Source organism: Anguilla rostrata, chromosome 2, assembly GCF_018555375.3.
Source record: "Anguilla rostrata isolate EN2019 chromosome 2, ASM1855537v3, whole genome shotgun sequence".
Lineage (NCBI taxonomy): Eukaryota > Metazoa > Chordata > Actinopteri > Anguilliformes > Anguillidae > Anguilla > Anguilla rostrata.
The window spans coordinates 43,933,785-43,947,302 of NC_057934.1; the positions used below are offsets into that span (position 1 = coordinate 43,933,785).

Consider the following 13,518-nt stretch of genomic DNA (forward strand, 5'->3'; position numbering starts at 1 on the left):
CATTATTTACCTTGTCATAACTCATTTTAGGTAATAAGAGTATTTTTTCCTGTATTTTGCTCTTGGAAGGTTGATGATGTACATTGCTTTCTACAAAACAAAAAATGTTTATGATACCAAAATGCATTCACATATTTTTTAAATAATTTCCTTTAAAGGATGAAGGAGTTCACCTTTCAGTTTCCTCGAATGGAGCAAATGAAGCAGGAGTTGGTGTCCGAAAACTTCATCATTCCTCTCTTATCACGGAACACTTCAGGTGTGAACACAGTGGCTTGTTTATTTATGATTGAAGATTATTTGTCACAGATTAGAAATAGAGGGTGTCACGTGAGTTGAAATGATTTCCATTGGGTTGAGGATAATCACAGTGGTGACCAATTATCTTTTCATAACTAATTCACTGTTACATCTTTCTGATTTCCCCTCAGATCCTGCCTGTGTCTCCAGTACTAATGGAAGTGTGGACTGGCTGCGCAAGAACTTTGGACCATTTTCACTCCTTGTGCCCCTTAAAACCCTGCTGGCATTAAATCAAGACTTATCCCCTGTAAGGGAAAAACTGCTTCCCTTTTCCTTCTGACACTCAAATGCTGTAGACACTATCAATACATAAAGTTCATCTTTGCATGGACTTGTATTAATTAAACACAAGGCTTTATATTGTTTATAAAGCTTCTACTCATTTTAACATTTTAATGATCCGATATGATTAATGAATCTTAAAAAACATTGTATGAAGTGTCTTTGGAATTTGGTGTCTTTTCAATCATTTTAGTAGGTTTTCTTTAATAGAGACATTTAAACACAAAGAGTGCAAACTCAGATGTTCAGGTGTAAAATGTTACTTTTTTTTGAAAATTTTGTGTAAATATTTGAAGTCTTTGTCTTTTCTGTTTTTTTTTTCCCAGCTGGAAGCCCTGCCTGTTCTTTCAACAAAGCAGATTGCTGAGCTGGTTGTGTTTCCACAAACTGGACCTCCACAGAAAGATGTCATTATCAACACAGTGTTTGACCACTTGCAGGAATCACCAGATAAGAGGACTTTCAAGGAGTTCCTGCATTACCTCATCCTGTTTTCAACAGAGGTAATGCTTCCATTGCTTTATGCACATCTTTTTTTTCCTAAACATACAGTAAGTGTTTACAGTATGCAGCATACAGTAAGAAAGTGACATCTTGAAAATGTTCCTAGCGTAACTTAACCGGCTGTAGCTTTCTGCCCTGATTGTTCACAGCCTATTAAAGCAATCCTTTTTATTTTACAGATGATTATCAACTGTGACTCCTACAAAACAATGTGAGTCATAAAACACAATTTTTGCATCACATTTTGCACCTTTAAATATATCTGTAATACATTTCTATAAAGAGAAATATATTTTAATTCATAGAATCATTTTCTTTTTTAGATTCAGTAAGCTTTACCAGGCATTGCCACTGGGACCACAGGAGTTAGAGCCAGACATTTGGGCCAGTATAAATGAACTCATGAAAACTGCTCCAGAAGGTCAGTAGGGTACATCTTGCTGCCAGAGTTCAATAAACGAATGTAATAACTACTGTGGAATATGTGAAATTAATTGTTGTCATTAGTTTGAGAAACATATGCCATATATTCATGAGATTTACTTCATGGTTTTGTATTGTGTTTTTGCATTTTGGAACAGATTGCATGCCTGATGTTACTGGGGTAAGCGTACCCTTCCAAAGAAAAAATTATGACCTTTCATAGTATCACTTGAAATGTTCTATGATAGGTTTTTTTTAAATTTATAAATAGAAATAATATTCAGTATAGAATTCTACTAAAATTACTTGGGTATTATCACAGCAAGGATTAAAACTTGTGGAGATGTATTATTTTCCAAATTCACTATGGGTAACATTCATTCTTTCCTCTGTTTAGTGCTCAGTGACTCCACACAATGGTAAGTTAAGTTTTAACTTAATTTTACAATTATGCATTGTTTTTCTGGTTTATGTTGGCATAACATAATGTCAACCTTATTTGTGTTCTTTGTTTATTATTTGCAGAGAGTAGAGTTTGTGCTGATATCAGCAGGTGTGTATTGTTTATGGTTTTCTTCATTCTCATTAATTGCTGTGGAAGGTGAAATAAATGCTGATTTTGTACATTTTTTGCCATCATACAGTACTGAACTACAGCATTACCTGGACAGTGGAAATAAAACTGAGGAGCTGTGCCATTTTGACATTGAACAATATGCCTGTTCATCAGTAAGTTAGAAATCTGTGACCAGTAATGTGACAGTGGCTTAAATGGTGGAATATACACTCTTATAATGAAAGCATTTAGAGTGATTACAGGATGTGAGAAATTAGCGCATATAATATCAGTCTTCTATGTATAGCGGTATTGACATTTTGGGCAACCTTGCATGTGTTGTTGAATCTCTATGTGAAAAGAAGTTAAGACAACTGCTGGGTACAAGGGATTTTATCGATTCTGGTTACCGTTCCAATTCTTCTTATTGAATCCTGGTTGCAATTCCTGTCATATTTTTTGAACACAAAAAGAACTCCAAATGTGTTGTTTGCAAAAACCACCTTTATTTTCAGCAGATATGGGCTTCCATTAAAAGTACATTGTCATTTTGGTAATAAAGTAAAATAGAGACAGTGCATAAAACATCACACAATGAAGGCCGTGCTCACAATAGGGGTAAACAACCTGATGCATTCCACAGAGTTAATATTTAAGAGTCAGTGGATTATAAAGACTAAAAATGCCACAATGTCGTTGTGTGGCGGGCTGTCTGAAAAACAAAGACAAGAACCCCGATTTGAAGTTTTATGTGCTCCCATGCAAAAACGTCTTTTAACTAACATTATTATGATAGCTGCTTTTATCTAACATTAACACTATGTGCTTACATATCTCACTGCAGAGGTTGCTTTAACATTTTTTCACTTAGAAAATCTACAAAACATGCAATTTGACCCAGGGTGCCAAACCTTTTGCATGCCACTGTAGCTAATTCATTTTTAACCCTTGGCAGTGACTGAGAAGTGGAAAGTAAAACTGTACTTTTATTCAATGCTTCTGATTTTTCCCTCCCATGAAGCTCCTTCATTTCACTGCGGAAAACCTTGTCAGTCTGTTGAAATGCAAACTGCCCAGCAACATGACCTACTCAAAAGAAACCTGGAAGGTGTTCCTCACTAAAGCCTCTGGAGTCCTGAATGAAGCTCTGAATATCTTCTCTAACATGGTAATGAAAGAGAATTATTTATCATACACCATATTTATAATTTTATTACAGCCATTACTCCAGGTTTTAAAAAAGAACAATTCTATTTTTTTATGTTTTCAGTCATTCCACATCACCAGCCCTTCCACGTCCCATTTTCTGGAAATACTTGGAGAAATCAGAATTGACAGATTCAGTGAAGTACAGCTGGCAGATGCAGATTTCATCAACAAGTGGTTCCATGGATATCTAAGACCATTTTTGTCATCTGTGTCTGGAGAGTTTTTGCACTGTCTCAACACCAAGAACTTCAGCTGTGAGACTTACCAACAAGTGTATGTAAAGACATTATTTACCTTGTCATAACTCATTTTAGGTAATAAGAGTATTTTTTCCTGTATTTTGCTCTTGGAAGGTTGATGATGTACATTGCTTTCTACAAAACAAAAAATGTTTATGATACCAAAATGCATTCACATATTTTTTAAATAATTTCCTTTAAAGGATGAAGGAGTTCACCTTTCAGTTTCCTCGAATGGAGCAAATGAAGCAGGAGTTGGTGTCCGAAAACTTCATCATTCCTCTCTTATCACGGAACACTTCAGGTGTGAACACAGTGGCTTGTTTATTTATGATTGAAGATTATTTGTCACAGATTAGAAATAGAGGGTGTCACGTGAGTTGAAATGATTTCCATTGGGTTGAGGATAATCACAGTGGTGACCAATTATCTTTTCATAACTAATTCACTGTTACATCTTTCTGATTTCCCCTCAGATCCTGCCTGTGTCTCCAGTACTAATGGAAGTGTGGACTGGCTGCGCAAGAACTTTGGACCATTTTCACTCCTTGTGCCCCTTAAAACCCTGCTGGCATTAAATCAAGACTTATCCCCTGTAAGGGAAAAACTGCTTCCCTTTTCCTTCTGACACTCAAATGCTGTAGACACTATCAATACATAAAGTTCATCTTTGCATGGACTTGTATTAATTAAACACAAGGCTTTATATTGTTTATAAAGCTTCTACTCATTTTAACATTTTAATGATCCAATATGATTAATGAATCTTAAAAAACATTGTATGAAGTGTCTTTGGAATTTGGTGTCTTTTCAATCATTTTAGTAGGTTTTCTTTAATAGAGACATTTAAACACAAAGAGTGCAAACTCAGATGTTCAGGTGTAAAGTGTTACTTTTTTTTGAAAATTTTGTGTAAATATTTGAAGTCTTTGTCTTTTCTGTTTTTTTTTCCAGCTGGAAGCCCTGCCTGTTCTTTCAACAAAGCAGATTGCTGAGCTGGTTGTGTTTCCACAAACTGGACCTCCACAGAAAGATATCATTATCAACACAGTGTTTGACCACTTGCAGGAATCACCAGATAAGAGGACTTTCAAGGAGTTCCTGCATTACCTCATCCTGTTTTCAACAGAGGTAATGCTTCCATTGCTTTATGCACATCTTTTTTTCTAAACATACAGTAAGTGTTTACAGTATGCAGCATACAGTATGAAGGTGACATCTTGAAAATGTTCCTAGCGTAACTTAACCAGCTGTAGCTTTCTGCCCTGATTGTTCACAGCCTATTAAAGCAATCTTTTTTTTACAGACAATTATTAACTGTGACTCCTACAAAACAATGTGAGTCATAAAACACAATTTTTGCATCACATTTTGCACCTTTAAATATATCTGTAATACATTTCTATAAAGAGAAATATATTTTAATTCATAGAATCACTTTTCCTTTTTAGATTCAGTAAGCTTTACCAGGCATTGCCACTGGGACCACAGGAGTTAGAGCCAGACATTTGGGCCAGTATAAATGAACTCATGAAAACTGCTCCAGAAGGTCAGTAGGCTACATCTTGCTGCCAGAGTTCAATAAACGAATGTAATGACAAGCAAACTACTGTGAAATATGTGAAATTAATTGTTGTCATTAGTTTGAGAAACATATGCCATATATTCATGAGATTTACTTTATGGTTTTGTATTGTGTTTTTACATTTTGGAACAGACTGCATTCCTGATGTTACTGGGGTAAGCGTACCCTTCCAAAGAAAAAATTATGACCTTTCATAGTATCACTTGAAATGTTCTATTATAAGTATTTCATTTTCTTTATTAACAGAAATAATATTCAGTATAATATTCTACTAAAATTACTTGGGTATTATCACTGCAAGGATTAAAACTAATGGAGGAGATGTATTAATTTCCAAATTCACGATGGGTAATTTCATTCTTTCCTTTTCATAGTGCTCAGTGACTCCACACAATGGTAAGTTAAGTTTTTGTTTAATTTTACAATTATGCGTTGTTTTTCTGGTTTATGTTGGCATAGAATCATTTTAACATTTTTCCTGCTCTTTGTTTATTATTTGCAGAGACTAGAGTTTGTGCTGACATCAGCAGGTGTGTATTGTTTATCTTTTTCTCCAATCACATAAATTGCTGTGAAAGGTGAAATAAATGCTGATTTTGTACCATTTTTTTTTGGCATCATACAGCTCTGAACTACAGCATTACCTGGACAGTGGAAATAAAACAGAGGAGCTGTGCCATTTTGACATTGAACAATATGCCTGTTCATCGGTAAATTAGAAATCTGTGATTTGACTTTAGCTTAATTGGTGAAATAAACACTCTTCTAATGAATGCATTGATTGTGGAAAATATATTTTAAAATGAGCTGAGAACACACTAAACCAAATGAGACTATGTAGCCAATCAATTGTTGAACCCTTCACAATGAATGATGAGTTGAAATTAAACGTCTACTTCATTCATGATGCAGTTAAGTGTGGCTATTTGTGTGCAATGCTTCTGATTTTTCCCTTCCATGAAGCTCATTCATTTCACTGCGGAAAGCCTTGTCAAGCTGTTGAAATGCAAACTGCCCAGCAACATGACCTACTCAAAAGAAACCTGGAAGGTGTTCCTCACTAAAGCCTCTGGAGTCCTGAATGAAGCTCTGAATATCTTCTCTAACATGGTAATGAAAGAGAATTATTTATCATACACCATATTTATAATTTTATTACAGCCATTACTCCAGGTTTTAAAAAAGAACAATTCTATTTTTTTATGTTTTCAGTCATTCCACATCACCAGCCCTTCCACGTCCCATTTTCTGGAAATACTTGGAGAAATCAGAATTGACAGATTCAGTGAAGTACAGCTGGCAGATGCAGATTTCATCAACAAGTGGTTCCATGGATATCTAAGACCATTTTTGTCATCTGTGTCTGGAGAGTTTTTGCACTGTCTCAACACCAAGAACTTCAGCTGTGAGACTTACCAACAAGTGTATGTAAAGACATTATTTACCTTGTCATAACTCATTTTAGGTAATAAGAGTATTTTTTCCTGTATTTTGCTCTTGGAAGGTTGATGATGTGCATTGCTTTCTACAAAACAAAAAATGCTTATGATACCAAAATGCATTCACATATTTTTTTAATAATTTCCTTTAAAGGATGAAGGAGTTCACCTTTCAGTTTCCTCGAATGGAGCAAATGAAGCAGGAGTTGGTGTCCGAAAACTTCATCCTTCCTCTCTTATCACGGACCACCTCAGGTGTGAACACAGAAGCTTGTTCATTTATGTTTGAAGATAATTTGTCACAGAATTGAAATAGAAAGTGTCACATGAAAAAAGCTTGAGAAAAGAGCAATATAATTTGTCATAGATTAGAAATATATTGTATATAACATAACATTGGCTTGTTATTTTCTGTTTGAAAGAAAAATATCTTTATTTAGAAATCTATGTGTTGGAACAAATTTAACTTCTTACTGGTGATGTAAGTGTTATTTATTTCTTATTTTCTCACAGATCGTGCTTGTGTCTCCAGTACTAATGGAAGTGTGGACTGGCTGCACAAGAACTTTGGACCATTCTCTGTCCTTGTGCCCCTTAAAACCCTGCTGACATTAAATCAAGAGTTTGCCCCGGTAAGGCTTCAGGGTAAATTACAGGGGTAATCAGGGTAAATTCAAGGTAAATTTATACATTTTCTAGATGACTAGAGCGATGGAAATCTAGGTGAAGTGAAGTTTTGACATGAAGGGACTAGGGTACCCCAATATAGCTCAGGTTTTAACAGAATTTAACCTGGCTATGTCCTTTAACTTTTCAAACATATGAAGCCCGGTTTTCACCTGAACACCTAGAAAGTGTTTGAGTGACTTGTTTTCTTGTACAACCCGTCACTACACAGTGTCATTTCGGTGTCACTCCCCTCTGATGGTGTCGCCCGGTGCGGTCCGCACTCCCCGCACCCTCCTAGTGACGCCTCTGAGTTTAATAACTGAATACTGCAATTAAAACCAAAAAGTTGACCATGTGCTCAGATGTAAATGACGATCATTTGCTTGAAAATTGTATCTATAAACATTTGTTTCTTTTCTTTTCTTTTCTTCAGTTGGAAGCCCTGCCTATTCTCTCGGCAAGGCAGGCAGCTGAGCTTGTTGTGTTTCCTGAAACTGGACCAGCACAGAAAGTTATCATCAACACAGTGTTTGACCACTTGCTGGAATCTCCAACAAAGAGGAACCTCAATGAGTTTCTACAGTACCTTGTCATGTTTTCAGCAACGGTAATGGCCTCTTTAATGAAACGGTGGTTTATCTTTTGAACCAATTTTTTACATTAAAATTCTTTCATATTTTGGTTTGAATGTTTTCACATTTTGAAAGATATTTGTATGTAGTTTTCAAAACTATCAAATATACATGAAACTTGTAACTCTCCAGTAATGTGTATTTTCATAAAAAGGGTAGTTGATGCTTGTTTATGGGATTTGCTGCCTAAAATAGAAAACTTCACTGAATACATTCACATGTATATGCATTCTAAGATACTGAAGTATGCTACTTGCATTAACATTGAAATGTTAGTGTGCATGTACTGTAAACATAGTCATTTATTATTACATCTTGACTATATGACTGATATAGTTCTGAAACCTGACCAAAATCAAGTGGTTATTTTTGTTATTTCAGGCAAATATCAGTTGTGATTCCTACAAAGCAATGTAAGTTTACACTTGTTTAGGATTTAGTAAGAACTTTTGAATCATAAGAAACTTATATTTGATCTTAATAATGACATAAAAAAATTTTCTCCATCAGTTTCAACCGGCTTAACCAGGCATTGTCACTGGTACCAGTTGAATTAGTGTTAACCATCACATCCAGCACTGAAGCGCTAATGGGAATTGTTCCTCACAGTAAGCTTTTTACTCCAACATAGCCTTTTTTTTAATTGCGCCACCTCATAATACAAAAATATCATGTATATAGTGTATATTCATTTGGCTAAACGTTATTCTGATAGGACAAAATATTTTTCCTATTCACCAGCTGTACTTCGCTTTAAACATTACAATAAAACATGCAACATTTAATGGCTTTGTTTTTTTTCCCTTTAGATTGCCTGGCAGTGGTTTTCAGTGGAGAGGTAATCATATCCTTTGATAGGTTTCATGAATTAAGTGAAAGTTTTTGAGACGAAAGTTGAGTAGGCCACCAGGGCCAATGTCAAACTCTTCAGCAGCATTAGCACAATAGATATGCCTTCAATCAAGGAGTTGGTGAAATTGTGCTTTAGAACTGGTTCCAATAACCATAAAATTATGTCTTTTAGATCAGCACAGAGTTATAATTAGCGTATGGACTTTAAAGACAGTGAAAGTTGCATCTGTTCAAATTGAGGAATTTTTACTTTAATCTTAAAATTCCGCCTATTCTTGAAAAACAAGCATCTTTCCTTGATAATGGTCCTATTACTCTTCCATAGTAAGCAGATTTAAATTGCATCTACATGTTAAACTGTGTTCTAATGCCCCTAAGTTGATGACTGCTTAGTTGCCACAACTTGTGGGGTTTAAAAACACTATTTAAACAGTACAGGATGGTGAGAGTAAAAGTCACCCTGTATTAAGCTTAAAATACCAATTGCAAATATGTAGTTGTTCTCTCATAAAAAATCAATTGATGGTTTAGAGATTATTGATCTGGCTTTATTTCCCTTCCTTTTTAGTGTGACATAACACCAGTGAATGGTAAGTCTCACACTTACATTGTCTTGTCTGCAGTAGATACATTAATGTATGCACATATTTTTTCACTCAGTAACATAACATGAACTTACTATTTTATTTATAGAGACAGTAATCTGTGCTGGAGTGAACAGGTGAGTATTACCAAAGCCCAGCCCATTTCTGTTTGAACAGTAAAAAGAAATACATGCAGCTCTTGTAAATTTATATCATTATTATATTGAATTCACTTAAGTCATTGGATATTGTTATTGGCCCAGAGCCAAATATTTTTATAATGATTTCTGAATATTTTATTTCATTTATCCACAGCTCTGTCCTGCAGCGCAATATTCGCGATGGATCAATAACAGAAGTGCTCTGTAGTTTCAGCATCGAACAGTATGCCTGCGTTTCGGTATGATTTCTTTTAAGAAGTGATTGTGTTTTGAGAAGCAGTTTTATTTAGAAAATACAATTTAATGACAGATTTACTGTTACACTATAACTAATAATCATAGACATATTATCTCTTAGTCCCCCAATATTTCAACTATTCTCGCTGATATATTATTTGTTAACAGTTGAACTATTGTCCCATGAGGCTCAGCTAGAAAATTAAAACAGTCGTTAAAACATTTTTCTTTCTGTTTAATGTGACATTAATAAGTTTGTCATTTGCACCGCTGCAACTAACACACAGATTGAATGTCCTCAATCTTTTTGTATGTGCTTCCAGAAATTATATTTGTAAAGGAGCGGAATAATTAATATTTTAATGCCTCTATTTTCCAGAATAGAGATACAGATAACATTACGTTACGTAAGGTTAATATTTTTTTAACAGCAATTTCCTTATTCGTTCAATATGTGTTTGCATAAAGTATGTTGCAAAATAGAGGGATCATTTATATTTAATGATCAGAACAGGCTAGAGAGCTAGTGAGTGTTATTTTTCCTTCTGTTAAACATCATGTTTTTATATGCTGTTTCACTTTATAATGATAATACGAAGTAACCAGTTAGCGATGTTCTTCCACATTTTTCTTTGTTCCCATTCAAATAAATTCAATGTTATCTTGTATTTTAAATTGATAATGAAATGTGTTATGCAGTAGCATTTGCATTTCTCATAGTTCAACTGTTTTTATGTTTTTCAGCCCATAGGTTTAACAGCACAACATCTGGTGACATTACTGCAATGCAAACTGAAGAGTAATGTTACCAGTTCAAAAGAAACCTGGAAGCTGTTTCTCACAAAGGTGTCTGGAATACTGGATGAAGCCCTTGACCTGTTCTCTAACATGGTAACAGAATGTAAACATTTATTTTCTGTTTGTATACAGTTATCATACTGTCACTGAACTTTAAAAAAAGCCTTCATATAAATTATATTTCTAGATGGCCAGTTCCAGCAACCCATCCACATCCCATGTCTTAGAAGTGATTGGTGAAATCAGAATTGACAGCTTCAGCGCAGCAGAATTGAGAGACCTGGATTTCATCGACCAGTGGTTTCAGATGAAGCTCAAGCCATTTTTACCATCTGTTTCAAGAGAGTTCCTGTCCTGTCTCAGCACCAAGAATTTCAGCTGCCAGACCTACCAAGCTGTGTATGTATGGTTTTATGCATTGTGTATTTTCATACAAATCTTATATTTTCTCATTAATCTTTAATGATTAAGCTGTATCAGCTGGGGTGTTGCACGTTTTATTACTTTGAAATGGCAGCTTGCATTGTGCTATTTACCCATTGTAGCTCCCACTTTACACACAATTTACTGTGAATTTGAAGTGAGTGGTGGGATGAATAAATGGCCAGTTTTCATCATCATTTTTCCCATGGTCCTTCTACTTTTCAGAGTGAAGATTCTCGGGCAACATTATGCAGAAATGGACAGACACCAAAAGATATTGATCTATACTGAATTCATTGACATATTTCTATCCCAGAATGATACATCAGGTATTTGCTTCATTAAAACTGAATTATATGTTTATTTAAAAGCTGAAGTGTTATACTGTGCCTACTGCTTTCAGCAACATAAAATATACTATATATTTCAATGGAATTTGTAAAATTGAATTTTCATTGAACATTTATTTTTTAAATGAGATTACATATTTTATATGTAACATGTGCATGTATGACATTCTGCCAGACCCAGGTTGTATTTCTGGTACACATGGGAGTGCCGATTGGCTGGAAAGAAACTTTGGACGTTTCATTGACTTTGCATCTGTCATGGATTTCCGAAGACTACATATGGGCTTTTCACCGGTACTATTTTGTTTATTGATGATTCACACACTTAAATGCGCTGCAGTGCATTCAGATAGCAAACAAAAGGAACATTTTAACATAATTTCACAAATATGCCAAAATTTAAAAATACTTTATATGAAATGTAATGAGATTAAAAACAAATAGACAAGTAGAATTCCTGCCATGTGTTTCTTCCACCCATGAACTCACCCAGCTGATTTCACTGATGAAATCTACCAACTGGTTTTTGTGAATTGTGTGATTAGAACAAAGTACAGACACAGCCACCCACAAATTTTGATCCAGCCCACATATCAGTCCAGATAATCAATGAAATCTGGACCGTGAAATAGAGCTGACGTTTGGTTCATGGTTCATTTGCATGCGGTCACAGTGAGCAGCATCGGTGAAGTGAAGAGCATGCCCCCCTGCTCTCATTGTTAATCTAATAGACCTTTCACACATAAGCGCTGACAACAAGTTTATGAAAAGTATCATAACAACACTTCAGCCAGCTGTTTACAATTGGAAAATTGTACTATTGTGTTCAACTAACAAATTAAAACTGCTGTTTTTGAGCTTTTGCACTTTAACACATTTGCCTTCTGTTTCACCTGACATTAATACGTTTATTGTTTGCACCACTGCAACAAACAGACAGGAAAAAACTTCTTTGATCTTTCAGTATGTGTTTCCATAAATTGTGTTTGTAAAGTAAAGAAATCATTTATATTTTAATGTTCATAATGATCAGAACAGGCTAGCCATCTAATGAGTGCCGTTTTTTTTTCCCTTTTAAACATGATGTTAATAAGTTTGTTGCTGTTCGTACTCATCAGAACAGGCTAGCCATCTAGCTTGTGCCATTTTTCCTTCTCTTAAACGTGACATTAACAGACTGTTACAAAGAGCCAAACAATAATATTGCATTTGCGCATTCAAGATTTACTCTGTTCCTAATAAACTTACAGTGAGGCACAACTTTTAAATAGCTGCTAGCCTGAGAAGATGACAAGTACTTATATTTACGTCTTCCCAATATTGAGCAGCAATGATACTTGTAAGTTTAAAATTATCCAGTTATCTAGCAATAACTAACAAGCAAGCTATATACTGTAAATAGGATGTGATGGCTACCTGTGTGCATTGTAACCACAAACACATTCACAATCTCATCCCCACCACCCATACCCCAGTGATTTGATTTAATTTACTATTCTTTACATAGCCCTCACTTTTGGTTGAGTTTGACACCTCCATGTAGATTGTGATCCATGGTTTTGTTTATTTGCTCTGTAGATGGATGCTTTGTCTCGTTTGAGCCTAAATCAACTATCAGAGGTTGCTTCTACTCCTGGACAGTTGAACAGCCCTGGCGATGTCACTGAACTAATGGGCCATGTAAAAGCTATTGATCTAGCAACTTTCTTTGATATAGTTTCTCCAGCTATTCAGGTGAGATAATACTGATACATATTGTTATGTATTTGTATATCACATGCTCTACAGGTCAGAATGTAAGCATCTTCAAGAGACCTGCTGGCATAGAATGAAATCCTCTTCATTTGCACTTGGATCTAAACTTAGAATTGCAAATATATGGTTTGGGTTATGTTAATTTTGGCATTACTCAAACAATTTGGATGATTTTCAAAAAGAATGTAGGGATATGTACAGTAGGTCAGAATACTACATTAATTTTTTGGTTCACTATTTTCTGAAACTGTAATGTAGCTAATTTGTGAGTGCAGATGAGCATACTCTAGTTGCAGCAAATGAGCTGTATGTATTTTTAAGGCCCCTTTGTATTATCCAAGACTTCACTCATCTGGCCTTCATGGTTGCCGACAACAGTGCTCTCAGGGTGAGAATTTCACACCCAGGCAAACAAATATGAAGTATCCTCATTTTTAAATGAACTTATAAACATAAAGTTGGAAAAAGGAAAAAGTAACTCTACATAAGAGTATGCCAATTCAGCAGCTCAGTATTT

At 35.0% G+C, this 13,518-nt stretch overlaps 1 protein-coding gene across 1 annotated transcript in view; it reads left to right on the forward strand.

Moving 5' to 3' along the window:
- Positions 1-13,518, forward strand: part of LOC135248140 (uncharacterized) — a 32,989-nt gene that overhangs the window by 1,057 nt on the left and 18,414 nt on the right. The window contains exons 6-41 of the mRNA XM_064322423.1: positions 159-259; positions 432-550; positions 912-1,088; positions 1,269-1,300; positions 1,413-1,510; positions 1,671-1,693; positions 1,910-1,931; positions 2,038-2,065; positions 2,157-2,241; positions 3,090-3,236; positions 3,339-3,550; positions 3,720-3,820; positions 3,993-4,111; positions 4,471-4,647; positions 4,823-4,854; positions 4,968-5,065; positions 5,234-5,256; positions 5,476-5,497; positions 5,604-5,631; positions 5,727-5,811; positions 6,065-6,211; positions 6,314-6,525; positions 6,695-6,795; positions 7,054-7,172; positions 7,643-7,816; positions 8,223-8,254; positions 8,352-8,449; positions 8,651-8,679; positions 9,262-9,283; positions 9,387-9,414; positions 9,593-9,677; positions 10,420-10,566; positions 10,661-10,872; positions 11,122-11,225; positions 11,422-11,540; positions 12,825-12,980. Of these exons, the coding sequence (XP_064178493.1) occupies positions 159-259; positions 432-550; positions 912-1,088; positions 1,269-1,300; positions 1,413-1,510; positions 1,671-1,693; positions 1,910-1,931; positions 2,038-2,065; positions 2,157-2,241; positions 3,090-3,236; positions 3,339-3,550; positions 3,720-3,820; positions 3,993-4,111; positions 4,471-4,647; positions 4,823-4,854; positions 4,968-5,065; positions 5,234-5,256; positions 5,476-5,497; positions 5,604-5,631; positions 5,727-5,811; positions 6,065-6,211; positions 6,314-6,525; positions 6,695-6,795; positions 7,054-7,172; positions 7,643-7,816; positions 8,223-8,254; positions 8,352-8,449; positions 8,651-8,679; positions 9,262-9,283; positions 9,387-9,414; positions 9,593-9,677; positions 10,420-10,566; positions 10,661-10,872; positions 11,122-11,225; positions 11,422-11,540; positions 12,825-12,980 (3,514 nt within the window). The remainder of the gene's footprint in view (positions 1-158; positions 260-431; positions 551-911; positions 1,089-1,268; positions 1,301-1,412; positions 1,511-1,670; positions 1,694-1,909; positions 1,932-2,037; positions 2,066-2,156; positions 2,242-3,089; positions 3,237-3,338; positions 3,551-3,719; positions 3,821-3,992; positions 4,112-4,470; positions 4,648-4,822; positions 4,855-4,967; positions 5,066-5,233; positions 5,257-5,475; positions 5,498-5,603; positions 5,632-5,726; positions 5,812-6,064; positions 6,212-6,313; positions 6,526-6,694; positions 6,796-7,053; positions 7,173-7,642; positions 7,817-8,222; positions 8,255-8,351; positions 8,450-8,650; positions 8,680-9,261; positions 9,284-9,386; positions 9,415-9,592; positions 9,678-10,419; positions 10,567-10,660; positions 10,873-11,121; positions 11,226-11,421; positions 11,541-12,824; positions 12,981-13,518) is intronic.